The sequence below is a fragment of the Diadema setosum genome, chromosome 13 (assembly GCF_964275005.1).
Source record: "Diadema setosum chromosome 13, eeDiaSeto1, whole genome shotgun sequence".
NCBI classification, from domain to species: domain Eukaryota; kingdom Metazoa; phylum Echinodermata; class Echinoidea; order Diadematoida; family Diadematidae; genus Diadema; species Diadema setosum.
The window spans coordinates 4825783-4849052 of NC_092697.1; the positions used below are offsets into that span (position 1 = coordinate 4825783).

Sequence of the window (23270 nt, forward strand, 5' to 3'; positions counted from 1 at the left end):
TACATGAATTCATGTTTTTGAGCAATTTTTGGTCTGACATGCAAGTACATATTTATGCGCAACTTCGGAACCGCGTGCCCGGGCATCGCAAATTTGGTGTCAAAAGATGCGGGAGACTCGAAAGAAAAAAGTCACGAAACGTCGCAGCGATAGCTTTTCGAGTTAGTGATACATCGCGCAAAACATTGCCCCCCCCCCCCCCCCCCCCCCCCCCCCCCGGCCTAATTAGGGTTAAAAGTGTATAGTATCTTCAATATGCCTCGATGTCCAGCCAAAAATACCTCATATGTTAAAGAAGGGGTATTCATATTTTTCTTAAGTTAAACTGACCTCTATTTCCTTCCGAGAGCCTCATAGCATAAAGGTAATTTATTAAAGAGAGTGGTAAATCTAGGCTATCCTCTTTTTTTGTTCTACCTACTGTCTGCTTTTACTCACTTCATTTGTCACAAACGAAAAGAGAATAAGCAAAAATGTAATTTGCAGGTATAATACATAAAACTTTGCATTATGTTACAAATTGTTATGTCATCCATATATATTATATATCCACAAATATGGGATATTTTCAGTCATAACTTAATAAAGAATATTCCATGTTATCCAACAAGTGAGTTTTCACTAGAAAGGTCTTACTTTGCTCTCTCTGATGGTGGGCTTACTTTAAAACATTTAAAAATGGCACATGGCACATTTTGTGATGAAACTCTTCACTTGGTCTCACTACTCAACACTGATCACACAGACCAGGAGCCCCTGACCAGGAGAGTCGGATAGAGCAGTGCTGCCAGGAGCTACTGGGCCACCTCCAGCGGCTCAACAGCCACATGGCCCACGAGATGGAAGAGGACCTCCGCCACGCTGTCAACAACCTCGTCTCCAACGTGCGTTACTACCACCTAGAGGAGGGGGGTCCCCGCTTCCGGGAGGTCACCCGAGAGCACCCTCTGGTCAAAAAGTAAGATCGGGTCTCTTGGTACAGCTAGAAATGAATCAGTCTTCAACTAGGATGACACCTGTCGTTTTGTGAGCCAAGCAAGTGATGCAAATGTTGATGCGTCAGAATTCAGCAGTTACGCGCCACCTTTTGATTAGGATTGGATTGATGCATAGTTAAGCCTTCTACCACCAAACGTTCTTCCGCCACGGAAGCCTTCAAAGATTTCGAGGATTGGATTATTTATGACTGGCATCCAAATCTGAATTATTCTGTGGGCAAATTTTTACAAGTGGCAGAGAGAAGATGATTTCTCTTCTTTCTTTGTTCATTTGATATAATTCTTTTGACGATTTGATTTGGCGTCAAGATCTTCTTGTGGTTCAGTTCAGAGCAAGATTCCATGAATAATCCATCAGTGATAACAAATACAATATTTGAAAAATGTTTTCAAAACATACATAATTTGAAGTAGTAACACTGCAATTCACTGACTAGGTAATCCCAGTCTTGGAAGGGTCTGAGATCTCAGATGTAATGTTAAATCTGAGTCTACATTTGCTATTAAATTGATATCTATGATCATTTGTGTAGTCTTTCCATCGGGATAAACTGTTTCAAAGAAATATTCCTGTTTTATCAGAAAATAGAAACAGTGCATTGATGGATGCAAACAAGCTCCTGCTTTACCTTATCAGCTTATTGCATACTTCTTGCTGTTAATTCTTTTGTTTGTAATGAACTTCACTCTATTTGATTCTGCAAGATCAGTGCATTCCAAATGCAGTTGCAACCGTCATACACTATACCTTATTTGTCTTTGTCTTTCCATACAAATTTCATTTAAGGAATCCTTGTTATTTTTCAATTTAGTTTTAATTTGGATTTATTTGTTTTCATTTCCTTCACTATACTTCAGCGAGCATTTTGTTTCCAGCGATGAGTGCAACAATTATGAAATTCTGTAATTTGCATGACCAGACTTTTGTATCCAATACCGAAGGCCTGACGTGGTAGAGAAATGCATCTGCCTCTGTTTTCACTCCAGGTACTTCCGTCACCACGGCGTGGATTTGGACATCGAGTCTGAAGAAGCGCTGATGGACACCGACAAGGCCCCGTTCCTCATGGTCTCTAATGGCTGGGTCATGGGGGATGACCCCCTCAAAAACTTTGCTGAGTCAACCTCAAAGGTAGGTAAACAAGTTCACATGTTTGCTCATAGTCCTGTACATTCATTAAGGACAGGGGATTCTTGGTTGCTTTTTATGGTAGCTGTAACTTTCTTGTAATACACAGGTTGGTTGTGCACCTGTTTTGTTATCTTCATTGTGTCTTGTCAAGAGCCTCTCCACTTTTTAGACTTTTGATATATATGTGACCTAGAAAAAGTTGTTTCCTGCAGTGTTTCAGTTTATATGTGTGTGCTTGTTTGTGTGAGTGTGTGTGAATGGCATGATACAGCATAATATTCCAATGCAGCAAATAATGCCTTGTATGATGTATCACGTATGCGTGTCCATATACATGTACTTTAATATTTATGTGTGTTTATTATGCAATGTGTTTGTTGTTGGTATGGTACAACAGGTCTCCTATTCAGGTTCCTTACTTTGGCTGTCATTCCTGCATGTGGTTACTCAGTCACTACCTGCTGACAATATAGAGTGTACACTTGTCATAATTCAAAGACACATGATCAATGTTTTATTTCAAACTTGTATATTTGAGCCAAAAGGGGCCTGAGCTTTCGATCCTAGAACAATCTTTGTCAAAGGAAAAATGGCAAACATGTAGGGAAATCAATCACATATAAAGGACTGCACACAACAAGCATAATATGAGGAGGGCTAGGGACACAGAACAATGAAAACAAAAGGGATGGGTTAGAAGTCAACGGCAGGGAGCGAAAAGTTAAGGAAAAGCGATTTTTGCTTTCATATTGATCACTCTTATATAGTATGTATTCCCCCCTTTTTTGTATTTATTGATATGTATTGTACTTTGCATTTTTTGGTTGGCTCTCACTTTCATTTTTTGCCACATCTTTGTATGTGTACACCAGGCTTAGGGCTCTCTGCTTGTTAAGCACAACTCCCTTCACCCATCATGCTTTTGCTATTCACTCTTTTCCTGTTCTTTATCCCTCTGTTGTTCCTTATCTTGTTTGATGTTGCCTTCCTATTCATCTTAATACTTCACAGGTTGCCCCCTATGATCCTTGGGATCATCACTGGCCCACCTCTGCCTTTTGTCTTTAATCCCTTGTTGGGCTCCTTGCCCATGACTTCCAACCCACTCCTTTTGTTTCCTTTGTTCTGTGTCCCTAGCCCTCCCCAAACTACTGGTATGCTTGTTGTGTGAAGTCTATTATGTGATTGTTTACCCTACAAGTTTGTAATTTTGACTCTGACAAAAATTTTGCTGAGATCAAAAGTTCAGGCCCCTTTTGACTCCATTTTACTCCATTGGCTGGCCACTATTGGATAAGCAATTTTCAGCAGCTTCTTTTTTTTTTCTTTTTTTTTGGGGGGAGGGGGGGGGGGGGGCTACGAACTTGTATATTGTAACAATCTTCACAGGAATTGCACATCATACTTGTCAAAAAGAGTTTTACCCGGTAGTCAGATCTGCCATCTTTTGTTCTTAGACATGTGATAAATCTACCTTGAAATTAATGCAATGAACGCACATAATTGTACCTTGTTCCAGGTACTCCTTTTTGTACATTGTACATAAAACAGTAGGCATCATGAATAAATGGAAGACCGATGAATGCAATGTGTAAAGAACAGGGGGACTTCTTTTTTATGTACATATAAGTGCTATCGATCCAATGAGTTCCTATTTTAAAGTGTCCTTTTTAATTACTAATTCTTGTATCATGTTTGGCTGGACACTTTTCCAGGTGTATCTACGACGAGAGCTGATCAACTGGGGTGACAGCATCAAGCTGCGCTACGGGCAGACCCCGGAGGACTGCCCGTTTCTATGGCAACACATGCTGGCGTACACGCGGGATGTGGTCTCCATTTTCCATGGGGTTAGGATAGACAACTGCCACAGCACACCCATCCATGTAGCAGAGGTATCGCATTACAGTCACAATATCTGTTCTATGATTATATTTGAATTTAAACTTGAACATGATAAAAATCAAAATGAATTCTCTTACTTTTAGTAATCATCTACAGTATCATTATTTTTTTTACCACTGTGAGAGTGACACTTTCATATTGACAGTTACCTGGGGAAGTACCATTTTGTAATTTCTTACAATTGCAGACCTCCCAACTATTCTGAGTGTGGAGGAAAGAATCTGAATTTCGAACACTCACAGCTTTTGGTGCAATAGTAGTTTCTTATTTTTCTTGCAATTTTTTTAAAATTTTTTTATTTTTTCCCCACACTTGTATTGGAACTGCTCTTTCTTTCCTACTTTTGCGCCAAATCGTTCCTGTGTTACAGTCAGAAAGGTAGGGAAGTCTGCAAATGGCATACAGATACTGTCTGTGCATATCCACTTGACAAGTTTCGTTATCATATGCTGCTATTGATTTCATCTTATTTGATCCCCAAATATCACAGTCGTGACATGTTTGGTTTTTTTTTTTGTAGACAGCAAAGCTCCAGTGGTCCCGAACATAAAGTTAGGGGTGAATGAATGTAACTCACAATTAAATAACTTCAAGTAAGCTTAACATTCATAACCACGAAGAACCTTGTGGTAAGGGTGGGCGTAGCTGGATAATTAGGGTACCCTGTTCTAAGGTCATAGGTTGTGGACCTATGTGAACACAGGTACCAAGGAGCTCATGACTAGGCCTGACCTCTGTGAGTGCTAAATTGATTTTTGTAAATTCACACCTGCGTACAAATGCTTGGTATATACATGTACATTGTACATGAAATGGGGTTACTGCATGAGGTGTGCTGCGTTTTCTGAATTTTATCATCGAGCGCTGCCTGTTGTTAGCTAAATACGAGGCCTATTATTAGTGATAGGCATAGTGTAAATGTAACTCATACATGTAGTCGGGAGCTAACAATCTTCCACGATAGGGTGACGATGTGAACATAGCTATTGTCTTCTTGTTTCCAGTACTTCCTTGATGAGGCTCGCAAGGTACGTCCCGACCTCTACGTCATGGCCGAACTCTTCACCTCCTCCGAGTACATTGACAATATGTTCATCAACAGGCTTGGCATTAGCTCACTAATCAGAGGTAAGAAGCTCTTCCAACTACATACTGTATATGTACAAACGACTTGAGTGATAACTTTTCTTTCCCCATTGTCTAAAGGTTTCAATAATATTATTTTTTCTTTGATATGAATGATGAAAAAGTGTTTTTTCCTTGTATAATTTGTGCAGTCTGACTGAATATTGAGAAACACTTGTAGCAAAGTAGTTTTTGTCTATAAGGTTTCAATATATTTTTTTCTTTGATATGAATGATGAAAAAGTGTTTTTTCCTTGTATAATTTGTGAAGTTTGACTGAATATTGAGAAACACTTGTAGCAAAGTAGTTTTTTAATAGAGCACATGCTTATTGTAATCACTCCAGATATAGGATATTTCTTGTAGCTGTAGCCCATCGTACTGGCTCCTTCAGTAGAGCCCTACTGATTTGCATCAGAACAAGTTTCTTGAGCTTCATTCCTCTTCTTTCAACAATGAATATCATCTCAACCGATAAAATAATTACTTGTTCAACAGGACAAGTATTAAAATAAACAAACATAGGAGATGATGTTTGTTTCTTGAAGTACATGTACATGTATACCCATGTATCTAGCAGTCAGTGATTACTATCAATTATGCCACTTATGAAGGAGATGTTCTAAGATACTACCAATTCTAGCCTTCTAGTACAACAGCAAGACATGTCAAGGAAGCAGATGAAGGAGGAATATTCAAATTCAACTCTTAAAGGTGCATGGTCGCGGTGGTTTAGTCAAATGCGTACGCGGGCGCAAGGTGCAAGTTTCTTATAGAGACCTACGCTATCGACTCCTCTTTAACGCTTACGCTGTGGCCCACTTCCCCGAGTCCGAAGAAGTCGATCCACTGTAGCCAGTGGTCCGATCACAGTTCGGCTCATGATTTGGCTGAGGGGATGACAGCTTTAGCAAACTTCTTTTGTGATTTCATAATAAGAAACACATATGCACGCACCCTGGCATTACTACAGACTGCGTGATGCGCAGAGAAGACAACAAAGGTAACGTTACTTAGCAACACCTACGCGCTTTACTCTTGATGACAGCTCAACTTCGGCAATCTCTGTATCAATGCTAACGGTGATCGGCAGTATCATCAACAGCGCCCTCTACACTACCGGGACTATGCACCTGTAATGCATCCGAACAGTTGAGCTGTAGTGAGAAGGTCCATATTCTGTGGTGGTCTGTTTTAACAAAGGGAGAGATCAATCATTTAATTGTGAACTAGAATTATGAATTCACCCCCCATTAAATTTACAGATGCAATGGGCCCAATTGAAGATTCTGTGCAGCATGCATAGCAAATAGGGGGCATCTTTGCAAAAGACGTGTCAAATTATCCTGGCTTGTTGTTACAGAGGCCATGAGTGCATACAACTCCAGAGAAGAAGGGAGACTGGTGTATCGCTATGGCGGGGAGCCAGTTGGGTCGTTCCTGCAACCTGCGGTGCGCCCTCTTCAGCCAAGCATCGCCCATGCCTTGTTTATGGACGTAACCCATGACAACCCATCTCCTGTCGAGGTGAGGAATCTTTGAAATTTGTGATGATAGGACATTTACACTGCAGACATGAGCATCTTTGTACAGTATATTAATCATGTGTAGATGTTGAATGTTTGTTTGAATATTGTATTTTGTAACTGTGCAGCGTAATGTGTTGGATTGAAAATTGGTTTGAAAGTTTTGTGGTAGACAAAGAATATCATCATTTTTTTCTTTGACAGTATACTGCAACTTTTCATGCATGTCCAGAAAGATATGTTAGATAGTGGTATTTTCTACAAAGGAGTGGAGACAAAAGTTTTTTTTCATGAGCAAAATTGTGGTCTGTTTTTGTGTACGTGTATGTGATGGTTTGCAAGTTTTTGCAAATACTGTATGTTGTGATATTGTACATTACAAGTCAGCCAGCCGTCTCGGTCATTTGTAGAGTAGTTTTTACAATGCAGCCAAAACTCGCCAAATACATGCTCATTGTGAGTGTCATTTAATGTGGAGATTCTATTGCAGAAGTTAGCTCGTTAAATGGATTCATGTACGAGCTTTATCAGAGGTGTAACATTAGTATCTGAGTTTGTGTCTTTAGTTTGAGATACACTCATAAAGCCTCTCTCCCCCAACATTTTCCCTCCAGGTGCGTTCAGTCTACGACCTCCTACCCAGCGCAGCCCTGGTGTCCATGGCCTGCTGTGCGGTAGGCTCCACCAGGGGGTATGATGAGCTTGTTAAGGAGCAGGTGCGGTTCTTTCCTCCTCTGGTCTTGGTGTAATGCATAAGTCTGATTTGAAACTATTCCTCCAAAAAGAAGAGATAAGAAATTAGTGCTTTGGAGTTCAAGAAATATATCTTGTGTGAGAGAGAGAGAGTGAGAGAGACCATTGATAATAATATGAGAGGTTAAACTGTACTTGAATGCGCAAAAAGAGAGAGCAAGAGAGATTTTGATAAAGAAAAAAGCAAACAAAAACAAAGATGGCTTATTCATTAAAACATGTTTGTGATGGTCATATTTCAAAAACCTTTTCTTGATGCGCCATAAGATTTGACATGGGTTTGAATTCATGCTAGGTATGGCATAATTTTCTTCTCTTCACAGCCCTGTTTCATTAAACTTGTTATCAATAACAAGTTAAGATAGTTGTTATGAGCCACTGAAATCCTTGCATGTTATTGGCCTAGAGCAAATTTGTCATAGAAATGTGGCAGTTGTTACTGAAAACAAGTTTTATGAAACGGGACCCAGGTCTTGGCTCTCAAGCTTGATATTTCTATTACAACATTGAATGTTATTAGTGTAGATGAGCCCTTTATGCAACATGTGTGAATCTGAGTAAAGCCTCTTTAAGTTTATATTGAAAGGTCATTTTTCCAGGTTTTCTCTTATACCTAAGACATCCCATCACCCCTTTGTAATGTATTATTTTTATTTAATGCAGATCCACGTGGTGAAGGAAAAGCGTCTGTACACGTCATGGAACGAAAGCGCCGCAGACGACAGCATGTCGGAGGTCAACTTCAACCATGGTATTCTGGCCGCTAAGAAAGAGTTGAACGAACTCCACCAGTCTCTTGGAGCTCAGGGCTACAGCCAGGTGGGGGGCTTCGTAGTAGACTGTGGTTATGATATCTTCTAACAAACAAGGAGACTTAAAGTCCTCTGTCCTGTGTGTAGGAGAGTCACACTTTGTGCATAATGCAGATAAAAGTGGTACCCACTTCACTTCTCTTGTAAAGATCAGGGAGGAATCCTGGTGAAGTGGTCAAACATGCAAAAACGTGATAATGATTAACTTTTGGTTGGTGAGGCCTTCTTGGTCACAGTCACTAAGTTGACTTTCTGCCACTCTGGCATACTAGGATATTTCTAAAGAATTAATTATAATCGTGGCAGTAATTAATTCACTTACAAATGCCATGTAGCTTTGAGTATGAAAAGACTACATTTGAATATTAAAACATTTCTGTTATCCCTCCTCCCTCTTGATAGGGGAATATAAATTCGACATGATACACCTAACATATATAGCTTTGTCTCTCTTTCAATAGGAGACCCAAATATCTATTATACCTGGTTGGCATCAGAAGTTACAGTAACTGTAGTTGTGGGAAACATGCTCATAAGCATGGATATCATGGGTTAAATAGGCTAAAAGCCTTAGGCCTGTCATTTTTTTAAGCATTTCAAATCAGCAAAGTCAGCTTCTTGTTATGACTTCAAATTGTCTGTTCTGTCCTCCAGGTATATGTGGACCAGGTGGATGAGAACATTGTAGCGGTCACCCGTCACTGTCCCTCCACCCACCTGTCCGTGATCCTAGTCGCCAGGACGGCCTTCCAACATCCACACAATGCGCACTACACGGGGCATATACCACCGCTTTGTGTACCAGGTACATCACTGGTCTGTCAATTATAACCATTGGAGATTCATATTTCATTTCTGTGCCTCTGCTATGAATGGTGCTGGAGGCATTGTGTTTCTTGGTTGTCGGTCCATCCCTTCATTCCTACACCAGATCATGTTGACACAAATTACGAAAAACTCTGTCGTTGGTTTTTCCGATACTTGGGCCAGATGTGTTACGTGAGGTGTCTATTTCCTGATTAGATTTTCTCTTCCACCCACATACCCATCACAATGGTTTGGCCAAAAATTTCAGTCTCCAGCCAAAAGTTTGGTTAGAGAATTTGCAATGGCGATGCTATTTTGTGAGAAAGATAGGAATAAATGTACAATTGCTCTCAAATGATACGTAAATGTGAATGGCCAAGGTTCTTGAACTTGATGTAATGAAAAAAAAGGAATGTGGAAATGTTGATCTTGTGCTTTGGTTAAAGTCAATCATCATTGTCAGTAGTCAAGATTAATCAAATTTTATTTGAATGAAGGACCATTCTTCTTGCAGAATGTAGTGACTGAGCGAAGAGGTGTAGACATCCCAGTCTCTGAACGTAGCGATTACAGTAAAGTGCTCTAAGTTTTCTCAGTAAAAAGAATATCAAATTAAAGCAGTTTTGTGTTGTGAAGCATTGCTTCCTCCTTCCTCCTCTCTCTTCAACACACACACTCTCTCTCTATCTCACTCCTCAAAATCTTCCAGGCTCAGTTGAAGAGATCATCCTGGAGGCGAGACTGGTACCGAAGGGCGGGGCAAGCCAGCCGCCCTCCCAAACCCACATCACGGGTCTGTCCAACTACCGGCTTGAGATGCAGACCCATGTGACGCTGCTCAACAGTGAGGTCTGTGAGCTCTTGGAGCACGGCAGCCAAGCCCAGGCCACCGTCCAGGAGATTGACTTTATCAACTTCCCTCCCGGCAGCGTCATCGCTTTCAAGTGAGTCCCTCTCAAAACCCATTATGCGCTGGAATTGTCATCCACGCTCACTGGTAATTTACTATGCTGGTAGTCTCCCTGTGCAGCGTGATTCTTGCATATCGTCGAAACCTGCAGACCGTGGAACACTACATCTTCCCGTAGTGTGCTATAGCACTCTGACCTTAGGAGATGTTTGGTGATTAGAATTACGTCAAAAAACAACTACAACAACAACAACCAAAAAGACGTACCTTCATGAGAGATTGACGTTGGCATCAGATATGTACAGTGCTTTCTGTGCATGCATTTGAGAACACACAGCATTAAACAAGAGTGTTCCCAATTCTCTTCTGGTCCAAGTCTTCTGTAATGCCGTGCAGAACAGCATCTGTTCTCTTTTTATGGCATCACAGTCTGTCTGCATCATCATGAAAGGCCCTTAATAGCCCAATGAGGACAAGTCCCGAGTATACTCAGGCAAGCGTCTATGGGAAATGCATCTTGCAGGAAAATCAGCCTGTCCTCAACAGGTTAAATAAAATTGAAAATGAAATTGAAATGCCCAGTCTTTTTGTGTGACACAGTTGCACGACGGCTGTGGTTTTCTGGCGATTGTCGTGCATTCCATTGCTTTAAAGGGAACTTTCCTGTGTGCACCTGCAGGGCTCAGTGCAAGTATTTGTGTCACTGCCATGGCAACTGCACCGCGGAAATGTCACTGGTACTGTAGCTTATGAAGTGTTCATGTGAAAGTTGATCAGGGCAAGTCCAGGGGGACATTTCATGAAGTGTTTTGTCCGACAAACTTGTCAGACAAATTTGCTCTCAGCCAATCAGATACAAGGATTTCAGTAGCTAATAACAGTTTGTCAGATGAAATATCTGACAAAACGCTTCATGAAATGCTCCCCAGGTTTGACTCACAAAGTCTTGTGAAGGCAAGGTTGCAGTGTGCGCCATTCATGCCATGTTCTAAATCCTCATCAGTTGTCAGAGTGCTTCCAAGTCCTCACTGCAAATGCTTGTGAGCTGAAGCTTGTGAGCTGGACTCTTGACGGTTGTAAGTCGTATCTTTCATGCCTTGTTTTCCACATTTTTTCCCTGTCCATTATCAGGGTGGTACCTAGCCCTGGTGCCCGCTCTGCACTCTCCACCCTGCGGTCCTGCATCGCACAGTTCGGCTACCGCGTCAGGACGCTGAGCGGGAACAGCACCATGACGGCCAACAGCTCCAACTTCCACAGCATCGTGGATCAGCTCACACTGACGGACATGAACCGCGTCCTCTTCCGATGCGACGGGGAGGAGAGGGACGATGGCAAGGGGTCAGGGGCATACAATATACCAAACTTTGGACCACTGATATACTGTGGTTTACAAGGTAAGTGCAGCTAGTCGAATGTTTTCAGATGAAATATATCCATATGTCGGCCACACATATATGCACATTCTATGAAAACCATTGAATTGTTCTTTTTAAATTTTCCATTTTCGATCAGTATTTTACTGATATTAACTAATCCTTTTTTTTGTCTGTGTGTGTGTGTGTGTGTGTGTGTGTGTGTGTGTATATGTTGTTAAATTGTTCTGTTACATAAATGTGTGTGAGTATGAGTGTTGAACATGCTTCAGGCAGTCTTGTATGCAAAGTTGCAGGTAATTACTAGTATGTGATGTAATAGTGGGTTTTTGTGATCATTTCAGAAATCAGATAGATAGACCACAATAGATTCAACCATGATTGTTGATTTTTGTTTTCTGACAAATCTTCACAACTGCCATTGCGACCCAGTTGCGTGACTGGAAAGTGGCAAGGCTTGTGATGTCACACTCCCAGTCGCTAGGTTGTATCCTATGACCAGTGAATCACGGCAAAAGTTTTGTAGTGTGTAGTGGGCTTTCATGGAAGCAATATCATAGCCCTCCAGAATAGCAGAGCCACAACTGATGATGCCACTATGGCTAAAATAAAACCACTTTTTTTTTCTCCTTTCTTCTTGTCCCGCCAAGGAATCATGTCGGTCCTGGCCGACATCCGCAGCAAGAATGACCTGGGTCACCCCTTGTGTGAAAACCTCAGGCAGGGTGACTGGATGCCTGGCTACGTTGGCAACCGTCTCAAGCTCCACCCGGCAACCAAACAGGTGGGAAATCTCTGAGGGATATTAATGATAGTGTGTTACAACAGAGCTTTTATGTATGCAAAGATGAGGTGCTTGTAGGGTCATTAGAAATACAAAAACTTCTTTGCAAGTGTAATTATTATTTGCAGATAGTAGTTTCTATCATGCAACTCCACTTCTGGTAATTTAATAGAAAATAAAGGAGAAAAGAGAGAAAATTTTTTTTTTTTTGGATAATAGTTGAAGTGTGAAAATGTGTATGCATAAATATGCTTTTGATACTGTCAGACCAGAAATTTTGCTTGCATGAAACTTTCCTGAATTAAGCGAGGAGCCAAGATTTGCAAAAGTAAAGTGCATGCGAAAAAGGCCATCAACTCTATAAGCAAAATTCTTATGCTGCAAGTGTTTCTGGTTTTACATTACACTATTGCGAATTGTACAAATGGATAATCAGTGTTTTCTTTGTATTTACTTTTTTTTTTCACCCAAACTTTTGTCTTGGAATGCCCGATCTCCAGCTGGGACTCTGGTTTGAGAAGGCGTTCCAACCCCTGACCCAGATCCCGCGGTATCTCATCCCCTGCTACTTCGATGCCATCTTGGTGGGGGCGTACGTCGTCTTACTGGAGCGCAGCTGGAAAGCCATGAACAGGTAGGTATGCCATAAGCTTGAGAGTGTGCAGAGAGTACAAATTGAGGGTTACACTTCAGACATGCGCTAAGAATATACAGCTTTCAAGGTATGAAACTAGAGTAGCATTGTAGGCATTAGAATGTGACACTCGTTCAATTCTCTTCTGCAGGACTGACAGAGCTTTTTTTTTTTTTCCTCAGCAAAAAGTGACCAGATTTGAATCACAACGTAAATATCGTAATGAGGGGCATTTCACGAGTTTCCACAGTACAAGGCAAATATAAAGTATGTAGACAGATACTGGATTTTGCTGAATTACTATGGATATTTAAAAAAATGAGAATTGAAGAAAATAAGTTTACAGAAGAATGAGATGAAATAAAAGGGGAAAAGATTTGTACCATTTTACAAAATGTACTTTATTAGAATGCATGACTTTATATTGCTAATTTTTTGTATAAGGTTTGTTAAATCGGATCAGATGTTACCAAGAGAAACTTCTTCAAATTAGCCTGACCATTCAGTGCTTAGCCATATCCTACAAACCCTGGAGAGAGTGATGCTCCAGAGAGCTACTTTAGGTTACCTGTTGAGATGGCCTATTTATTGAACAGTACATGCAATATTTATTTCATGACCATGAATTACACTTGGGGAATTAAGGACTCGTGAAACATGTATTTGTGAGTGATTGGAGCAGTGAGGGAAAACCATTGTGACAGACTTTGTTATAAGTGTTATCATTTCCCGTTCATGAAGCAAAATGAGCAATTTCCCCTGTAGGACACGATTTATTATTGCCTTTGTCACATTCCGTTTGTCACAATATTTTAGAAATATTGGTTCCCTCTCCAAATTCATCAACATAAAAACCGTAGTGAGATACACGTAGCCCTATATGACACATACAGACCTCGTACAAAAGATCTGAATTGATTTGCAAATTGAGTCCTTGCTATTCCTGTCGCTTGCATGCACAGTTTCGTGTCAGGCGGTTCCTCCTTCGTGAGGACCCTCGCCCTCGGCTCAGTCCAGATGTGCGGCGTGGTGAAGACGTCGCCCCTGCCCGCCCTCTCCCCGTCCCTGGACAATGTCCCCACGGCTCTGGACGAGGAAACGGGGAAGCGGGTGCAGAGCGTGCCCACGATGGCTGCGGGCCTGCCCCACTTCGCCAGCGGCTTTATGCGCTGCTGGGGTCGCGACACCTTTATCGCCATGCCCGGGTTGCTGCTGGTCACCAGCAGACACGAGGAGGCCAAGTAAGTATTTGTTATTTCGGGACGATGGCATTTCATCCCGTCATGGATGCGACACAGAACAGTACATGAAGCTTATTCATGTCAGACCACCACCACTTTGATTCTGTTTGCATGTAGTCATCCATGGTCTTGATAGAATTGAAAGTAAAGTGTATCAAGATGTTTCAACATGTTTTAAATTGATTACTAATGGCACATGTAAATGGTAATGTAGTACCATAAAACCACAAGTTTTGCATGTGCATTTTAATTCCACGAATTAAAATGCACATGAAAGTTCTTGTCTATACTACAAAGTGTATATGCATGGAATACCAGTGTAAATTCATAAAAGTTTTATGCCAAGAATATTTCTTACTTTAAAGTAGTCTAGATTAGATTAAGAATGATATGCAGCTTCCTTACAGTTTTCTACAAGCAGATGCTAATGTTGGTTGGCAGTTGCATTTTGCCAGAAAAGAATTGCCTCTAAATACTCTCCTGTGCATGCACGCACATATATATCATTTGTAGTAGTGCAGTTGTATGGAGTGATTTTATTGGTTTGTGTGTATGAAATGTCTCATGCATTTAAGCACAGAAAATAAAGATGATGCGGGTAATTGTGTTGTTAATACAGTGTTTGTAGTTTAGATAGATTCTGAAGAAGATGGTGATGATGATGATTATCATTATCATTATCATCATTATTATTATTATTAAATGATGTCCATCTTCCTGCAGACATCTCATCCTGGCCTTTGCCGCCACCCTGAGGCATGGCCTCATCCCCAATCTCCTGGGTGGGGGTGACCACGCCCGCTTCAACTGCCGGGATGCGATCTGGTTCTGGCTCTACTGCATCCAGCTCTACACCAAGACAGTGAGCAACGGCCTGGCCATCCTGGACTGCCCAGTCTCCCGGATCTTCCCGACTGACAATTCAGAGCCCCTCCCTCCTGGCTTCACGGTGAGATGGCTATTGATTTAATCGGATGCTAAGCCTGCAACCTACGCCTTTGTCCTGTAGTAACTTTTGGATGATGACCATAACAGTTTGATGTTGGATTTACTCTTTTTATGTTGTTGTTGACATATTACCACTTTTGGAGGAAACCAATAGTTATTAGCCAGCATCGAGGACACCAGGGGTTTGAAGTCGCCTCAGAAATCTTTGGCATTGAGGATAAAGTGTTGTGTTGCTTGAAGTTTGCTTAAAGTGCTGTTTGAAGAGAACACAACTCTCTCTGTCGTTGTACAATAGGTGGAGCCAAACTGGAGGCCTTACGTTCTCTTGACTACAATAGTGCCTCAGTGAATATACGTAGCCTAGCTTACTTATAACACTTAAATTTTTGTACCATGCTGATGTTTTGAAGACATTTTCTAGTTTGCTTGTAATTAGCACATTAGATATTAATATGCATCAGTAGTGGGCTCTAGCATCATTTACAGTAGTGTATTCCTTTTTGTATGGCATCCTAGTTATTCAGCTTGTTTAATATTTAAAACTGCATACAATTCTCTGAAGGTCATGTCTGTTTGTTTTGTCTGTCTGTTTGTCTACAGGAGCAAAAGCTGAGTGAGGTAATCCAGGGGGCAATGCAGAGGCACGCTGAGGGGGTCAGCTACCGGGAGAGGCACGCTGGACAGGGTCTGGACAGGAACATGTCTGACCAAGGTGCGGCCATGTGTCATCCCTGAACTTTTTATGCACCACACTGTAAAGTCCCTGTGTGCCACATTATTCTGAGACTGCAATGCAGGCATGTTTTGGGAAGACCATTCTGTTTTTCAAATCCATGTAACTTTTTATAAATATTTGGTATGCTTGACATGCAATGAGCAAAGTTGTAGAGACAATCCCAAGCTCTGCTATGATGTAATTTGTTGACAAATTTATGATCATTTTCCTTTCAAATGACCAGTAGCAATCTTATTGTACAGGCATGACTTTTGCACTCCAAACAATGACAGAAATCTATATTTTACACATAAGGCCAATAAAGAATTTTGACTGCTTGATATTCAGTCACTACACAGTGCAAGCTGCATGTGAGAGGAACAGAATCATGAGTGAAGCTTTCATTGTAACGTGGCATTTGATGATTTATTGTTTGGGCGGGATTGGGCCTTTGAGCAAAATATGCGAACTTGGCATGCCGTCAACTGCATTGGATGTATGAATGTGGCACATAGAGAGATAGAGATAAAAAGAGCAGACTGTCCATACACGAATGTGGAATGCAGAAAGATTAAGTGAAACACTTGGTGACAGAAAGAGGAAAATTGGACCATTGGTTCAAAACGTTTTTTATTGTTATAAAAGTTTTGGCTAATTCCATGTGCTGCCCTCATTGGTTGTGAACTCTAGGACAATTTGTGCTGTCAAAAAGGGGTGAATTTTGGCAGCAAATATTGGAGGGATTATAAAAAATTTTGAAAATTTTAAAACATTCGAATGTGCACACAATGCATATACTCTAGGAGGCATAGAGAGTAATAATTGCTAAACATATCTCAGCAACAGGTTAAAAGAATGGAATTTCTCACTTAAAGACATAAAGATTTGTGAAATTCACTGAAACTAAAGATTTGTGAAATTCTTTTTAAATATATGTTTGGTTTGGGTTGTCAGAGCTAATGTTTTCAACAATGCATGCATGTTTTTTCGTGTATGCTGTGTATGCTGCAGGGTTCAACGTGACCATTGGTGTGGATCACACTACCGGCTTTCCCTTCGGAGGAAGTGAGTGGAATTGTGGGACGTGGATGGACAAGATGGGCGAGTCAGACGTCGCCGACAACAGAGGGCACCCTGCAACTCCAAGGTACGTACAATGTTTGCAGTTTGTCACACAGAGAGAATGAAGTTGTGAGGTGAAGATATCACTACAGTACATGTTGTTGGTTGTCATGGTAAAGATGAATTTTGAATTGAAGTACAGTCAAAACTCTCTATTGCGGCCACCCACAGGAAACTAAAAAAGTGGCCGATATAGACAGGTGGCCTTACAGACAGGTTATCCGACTTTTGTGTGCATTGCCTACATGTACATGCATCATCGTCGTATACATCTGTAAGTACTTACCTGTACATGTGTATACAATGTATGCATACATGTGTTTCGTGCATTGAACAATGTCGGTGTTTTTCAAGTTGTTGCACAGTACAGTAGCATGTGTATAGTCGTGAAGAAAGCTTTACACTAGTGCATTATTATGACTGAATGAGTGATAAATGCAGTGGTGGCGATCACTGAATGTTGCCCTGGAATGACTGGCACAGCTACAATGCAGAAAAACATGCTGAATTAACCGCTCGGCTACGGCTCTGTGGCCGCTATAGACAGGTTAAAATCTACTGTAGGAAACAAAATTTGTGATTGCTGGCCGCATAAAGGTGGCAGCTATACACAGGGTCTTTAACAGGGCTTTTCTCTCGGGGGGTGGATTTTCAGTGGCCGCATACGGCAGGTGGCCACTATAGACAGGTGGCTGTTAGGACAGGTTTGACTGTATTTATTGATTTTTAATATATGATTCATTTTTATCATTGTATGTATGTGGTATATATCACAGAAGGTGAGTACACTTAAGTGATACACCGATATAGAATGCAATTTACAATGACACTATTGCTATTGAAGGCCTTCAGCTCCTTCATCTGAACTTATTTACAAGTAAAACTCTGTCTTGCCTTTTCCGCTTGTTTTATCTCATTATCAATTTCCTTTTGCAAATCAGTTCATAATATGTTGTGTTGCCCGACGATCTTATCACTAATAGTCTTTGTCTTTCTTTCTCAATACTATTCACTGATGTTTCAGAGACGGGTCACCGGTTGAGATAGTGGGCCTCTGCAAGGCAGCGGTCAGGTGGCTGGCAGCCCTTCACAAGGAGGGAAAGTTTCCCTATGATGGGGTTACTGTCAGGATAGAAGGTATTTCAAGTCATTGAATATATTCCATGTGTGATAATCAATGTTTTCTCCGACATATACTGTTAGTAGTGTGGAAATTTGATGTTCTGTATGATTTCATTTCGTGATTCAATTTCAACTTAATATCAGCTGTCTTTATTGTCCATTTGGGAATTCATTTTGTTTCAAGTCTTATACAGAGTTTGTATGCATAGTTATGTAGTTCATGAGAGTGCCATAAATTTATACAATTATTTCATATCAATATGTAATGTTGAAATTTGATATTGACTACAGTCATGTCTTCTTGAATGGGATTTAGCTTTACATTACAAGTACAAACTTTGCAGGCACGGTGGAGCACCCCAATTTGCATCTCATTATCGCCCCGTTCTATTTGAATTTCCAACGGGCATCCACGGCTGCCCGAAACTGTGTGCATGAAAAAGTCAAATCTTTACCTTCTCCTTGTGCCGCTATGCGTGCCGCTAATAAACTCAAACTTCCCACACTATCTAAGTTTTTAAAAACCTTCCTTTTGATGGAAAAATTATGAAATTTGCTGCACTAGAACTTGAGATATTAAAGCGTTTTGAAAATCACCTCTCGCACAACATGCTCTCTGTTTTTTTCCGACTGGACTATGGCCGGGCTCCAATGTGTCCGAAACTGGCAACTTAAGTTCATCAGGCCTCAATCCATATATGGTGAAAGTTTTCGCTTTGTACCACCTGTACTTTTTGAGAAATCAACTTGTTTCTACAGGGTTTGGAATAGAAAATTGTAGTCGGCGAAACAATTGAAAATGACGTCATTTCTTTTCCTGTAATATTGGGCATGCGTGGTACGTGAGATTCAGGATTTTGTGCTCATTGTTGGTTTGCATGTGACGCAGTCAATTTTGCTGAGTGTCGCACGGCGGTGATTGCTGAGGTTTGCTGAGCTGCTGCCGCGCACGCTGCATGCAGCAATGCGTTGTGTGTGCTGTGACATGCAACGCCACAGTGACGCGATTAATTATACATGGGACCGACCTGTACGCTTTGCGTTCGTGTCATTTTTGACATCACCTTCTGTTTTTTTCCGACACAACCATGGCCGGGAATATTATGGTATGAAATTTAAAATGCAAGCAGATAAATAAATTTCGGTGTACTTTGTTTGAATGGCGCTTTTGTTCCGCAATCACACTTTGTGAATTTTAGGATGATTTTCGAGGCATATTTTTGGTAATTTTGCTCGCCAGGTTTTCGCTAAAATTTCACATTTTATCATTGTCAAATCCTTTAATATGTTATATGTGCATATTCGGACATGTTTTCAAATTCAAACTAACTCAATTTTAATCCGAAAATAGGTTTCCTGAAATTGTTATTAGCTTGAGAAATTGTTTACTTTTTCTCAACTACGCGAGTACATGTTGTTTACTTTATGCAAATGAGGCTCGGCTGCCGATGGATTTCTGCGAGATAATTGGGGTGCTCCACCGCGCCTGTTTGTACGCCCAATTTACACAAAGTATCAACAGTATTTTGCTTTCTGAAGCAATATATTCCAGGTCAAATGATCAGTTGCCATGGAAGTTCTAGAAAAATTTTAGTGATGATTTGACCCTTCCTCAGAAGGAGCTTTACTACAGATCATGCAGTCACTTAATGAACAAATTTGCATCAGTATGTATATTTGAGGTCCACCTGTTCATACAAACAGTGTAATGTTGCATGTATCTGTTACCATATTAACCTTCAAAAGTTGTTAAACATTAATTTCTTCATCAAGCATTTTCAAATGTCCTGTATACTTTCAAGTGGCATTTGATTTGTCCAACTTTACCCAGTTTCATGAACCTTGAAAATAGTGGAAAAGCCGTCCATTTGAAATATCCAGTTTTGAGATAGGTCTAATGGACCTCAAGGCTTAGATATCATCAAGCATGCAGACCAGGCATTCATACACAAGAGCACACTTTTAAACAGTGCAGTATGCTCCATTAAAAAAAAACATGTATGGACTATAAAGCATTTCTTAGATTGTGAATGTTTGTGAAGTGAGAATCTTAAGGTCCTGTATGAAAGGTATTGCCGCTGTTACACTTGGTCATTTAGGGTTACCATTACATTACAATTAGCAATATCCCTTTGCACACAATGTTAGTAGCATTGGACTGAGTGGTCATAAAAGGGTTTTTAAACTCATATGATATCTTTCCCCCTCCACCCCCCCCCCCACCCCAACTCTGCTCCGACAGGCAAACAGTCCCACAAGACATATGCGGAGTGGGATCGCATGATTCAGGCCAACTTCGAGAAGAACTTCTGGATCGCGGCGGATGCCAACAAAGCTGCCAACAAGCTCATCAACCGGCGTGGCATTTACAAGGACAGCGTCGGCGCCTCTCAGTTTTGGGCGGACTACCAGCTGAGGCCCAACTTCCCCATCGCCATGGTTGCGGTCAGTTCCTCTTCTAGAGTATTCCTCCACTTCTCAGTGCTCTGTCCTACCTCTGTAATTTAATGTCAAAGAGTTTTGTTTTCTGTTCCTGTATTCACATTGCAGTTGAACAATAAAGATGCATGTGGTAGATGCTTAGAGATTATTGTTACCTGTGATGTACGACAGAATTTATAATTAAAAGCGTTTGTTGTTTTTTTGTCATATGTTCATACGCCATATGGAAAGAGTCATTGAGCCTTCAGAGAGACTCAAATATTGATTTGCAAAATGACTCCATTTCTTGATTTCAAAAATTGATATGAAAGTTGGTGAGAAGAGAAAATTTATTTCATTACTCAAAAACATATTGACAAAAATGAAGTGGGAAATTATGCTCCCCCCACCCCCCCCCAAAAAAAAAACATACAAACAAACAAACAACGATCAAGTCGGTTGATTTTAGGTTCTTTTTATTTTCTTTAATATTTATCATCCCAGGCCCCTGAATTGTTTACTCCTAGCAATGCTTGGACTGCTTTAAACATGGTGCAGAAACATCTTCTTGGGCCACTGGGCATGAAGACACTGGACTCAAGGTATGTTACCAGACGAGTTTGGCTATGAGTTCAACCCAAGCACCATTATCCTTCTGTCAAACGCCCTTACCTGGCAACTTCTATCTATGATGCTGCACATACTGCAGGCAAACAAAGTTCTTGTGACCCCATCTGACACAATGTCGATAGTGGTCCCTCGTTGCTACGCATTAGAGTTGCTGCATCAGAATGTGAAAACTTTTTCAATGTAACGTGATCTGTAATGTGGTAGGGGATGTACAATGTAAACATCGAAGCTAGCAATGTGACGGAGATGCACGCAAACAGAAGTCGAGTGTGCTTGTACTCTGGTTGTGTAAGAATTGTTATTTGTCTGTATAAAGATAGTGTGGATCGTGCTTGCTGGCAAAAGAGTTGAAGTGTAATTGCTAGGGGATTTCCAAAACTTTGTTGAGGTTGTAAGATGAAAAGTGTACTTACTGGGCTGGCCAAATTCCACAAGTGTCTCAGGATGTGTCTTCTACACTGTGACAGTGGGGTTTCTCTAGGGGGATAAGCTGTATCAAGCACCTTGTTTGGAATGCCACTCAATATCATTTTTGAGCAATCATACCTTAAATATTGTGCTATAATGGATTTGACCTCAAAAGAATACATTTCTTCCCCCCCCCCCCCCCAATTCGAGAGTAATAATGTTCTTTTTTGGCTATAATTTGAAGAGAGTTGCCAGGTTTCCTTTAATGAAATGTGGATGTCAGTCAACCCCTGCTTTCCTGTCAGTATCCACTTTCCTTAGGTTTTCTTAGTACTTCATGTCAGTGGTTGTATTGCATTTTGCTCCACAGTGACTGGGCCTATGACGGTAACTATGACAACAGCTATGACGGTCCAAACAAGAAGATAGCCAGAGGCTGGAACTACCATCAGGGGCCTGTAAGTCAAATCTTGTTTGTCTGTCTGTACCTACACCATTCAGGGAGATACTTCTAAATCTTATCATCTTGGGTAATGTGGTGATATGTGAAGACTTTGGGATAGTAAGAGATGGTAATACATTCTCCATGGTATGCTTTTTTTCTTTTGTTTATTCCTTTCTTTGTTTGTTCGTCGCTTTGCTTCTTTTTTTTCCTTTTTTTATGAAGTTACTGTTGTGCAGAATTATCTGTCTACTGATTATTGCTATTTTGATCAGGCTGGCCTGTGCCAGAGTAAATGAATGTGATACAATCATGTAATAGGTGTTTTCCTTGTGGTGTTTGTCATTGTGGCGCCTTTCTACCTTGTTGTGAAGCCTACAGGGCTTCACTGTATATGAATAATACAGTTGGGAGAATCGGACATCAACTAATGATGGGCTCCTACTCATCTCCTACGGAAAATTTCAGAGAGACTGCCACCATTTAGGGCAAACTTGGCTATCTCACTGAGGTGACGATATATGTATTTGTTATCTCAAATTGTCCTCTTGGTAGGTATCTCATCAGAAACAGTACCAGGCAACCCCTCAAGAGAATCCTCAGATTTAACTAGAGTGCATCAGGGGAGTGGTATACTTGGATACCAGCTCCAGTCCCACTCCTACCGGTCCATAATGCTCTTATCAATCTTGTCACCATCATTATCATGTTCTTGTGATTCTAGGAATGGGTGTGGCCCATGGGGTACTTCCTCCGGGCCAAGCTCCACTTCTCCCGCGCCCTTCCGACCTCGCCGACAGACCTCTTCGAGGAAACGGTGATGTTCATCCGCAAGACGCTGGTGAGGCACCACGTGGACATCGAGGCGTCCCCGTGGAGGGGCCTCCCCGAGCTGACCAACAAGAACGGGGCGGTCTGCAAGGACGGCTGCCCGACCCAGGCCTGGTCCATGGGCTGTCTGCTGGAACTCATGTGGGACCTGGACCAGGCACTCAAACAGTAATCACATAGTGCGCTGTGGAGTCATGCACAACTTTCCCTGGGTGTGGAAGCTACATGTATAGAAGGGGATTAGCAACTGAAACAACAATAAGCATGATGAAGAGTACATGGTATGTAAAAGTCACATGGCTTGAGTTCATTACAACATATTGCATTGTTGCCCATTGTTAAAGTCACATGCAAATGGCAGATTTTCCCTTTCTTCATCCTGATATTAAAGAATGATACCAGCAGCAGAAAGTCGGAAAAAATTACCAAGAAGATTCCATATTATTTAATATTGTGAAGGAAAAGAGGCACTGGGTTTATTTGGGGTTTTATAGGTGCTGCTCATGATTCAAAAGCTATCCACAGTAGCACAGATCTAATTTATGTTCAGAGGGTGTGCAAATATGAGCTACTACCTCTTAAATTTCACTACGTTATGAATGCCCGATTGTGATACCATTTCAACTGA

The 23270-nt window shown here is 41.1% G+C and overlaps 1 protein-coding gene across 1 annotated transcript in view; it reads left to right on the plus strand.

The window, feature by feature from the left end:
* Positions 1 to 23008, plus strand: part of LOC140237222 (glycogen debranching enzyme-like) — a 37119-nt gene extending 14111 nt beyond the window's left edge. The window contains exons 7-27 of the mRNA XM_072317165.1: positions 746 to 958; positions 1986 to 2130; positions 3846 to 4025; positions 5040 to 5163; positions 6524 to 6687; positions 7301 to 7402; positions 8103 to 8258; positions 8906 to 9056; positions 9768 to 10002; positions 11100 to 11365; positions 11995 to 12128; positions 12629 to 12762; positions 13725 to 14003; positions 14727 to 14952; positions 15552 to 15663; positions 16678 to 16813; positions 17813 to 17925; positions 20153 to 20355; positions 20836 to 20933; positions 21740 to 21827; positions 22536 to 23008. Of these exons, the coding sequence (XP_072173266.1) occupies positions 746 to 958; positions 1986 to 2130; positions 3846 to 4025; positions 5040 to 5163; positions 6524 to 6687; positions 7301 to 7402; positions 8103 to 8258; positions 8906 to 9056; positions 9768 to 10002; positions 11100 to 11365; positions 11995 to 12128; positions 12629 to 12762; positions 13725 to 14003; positions 14727 to 14952; positions 15552 to 15663; positions 16678 to 16813; positions 17813 to 17925; positions 20153 to 20355; positions 20836 to 20933; positions 21740 to 21827; positions 22536 to 22814 (3538 nt within the window). The 3' untranslated portion in view covers positions 22815 to 23008. The remainder of the gene's footprint in view (positions 1 to 745; positions 959 to 1985; positions 2131 to 3845; positions 4026 to 5039; positions 5164 to 6523; positions 6688 to 7300; positions 7403 to 8102; positions 8259 to 8905; positions 9057 to 9767; positions 10003 to 11099; positions 11366 to 11994; positions 12129 to 12628; positions 12763 to 13724; positions 14004 to 14726; positions 14953 to 15551; positions 15664 to 16677; positions 16814 to 17812; positions 17926 to 20152; positions 20356 to 20835; positions 20934 to 21739; positions 21828 to 22535) is intronic.
* Positions 23009 to 23270: the final 262 nt, after the last annotated feature.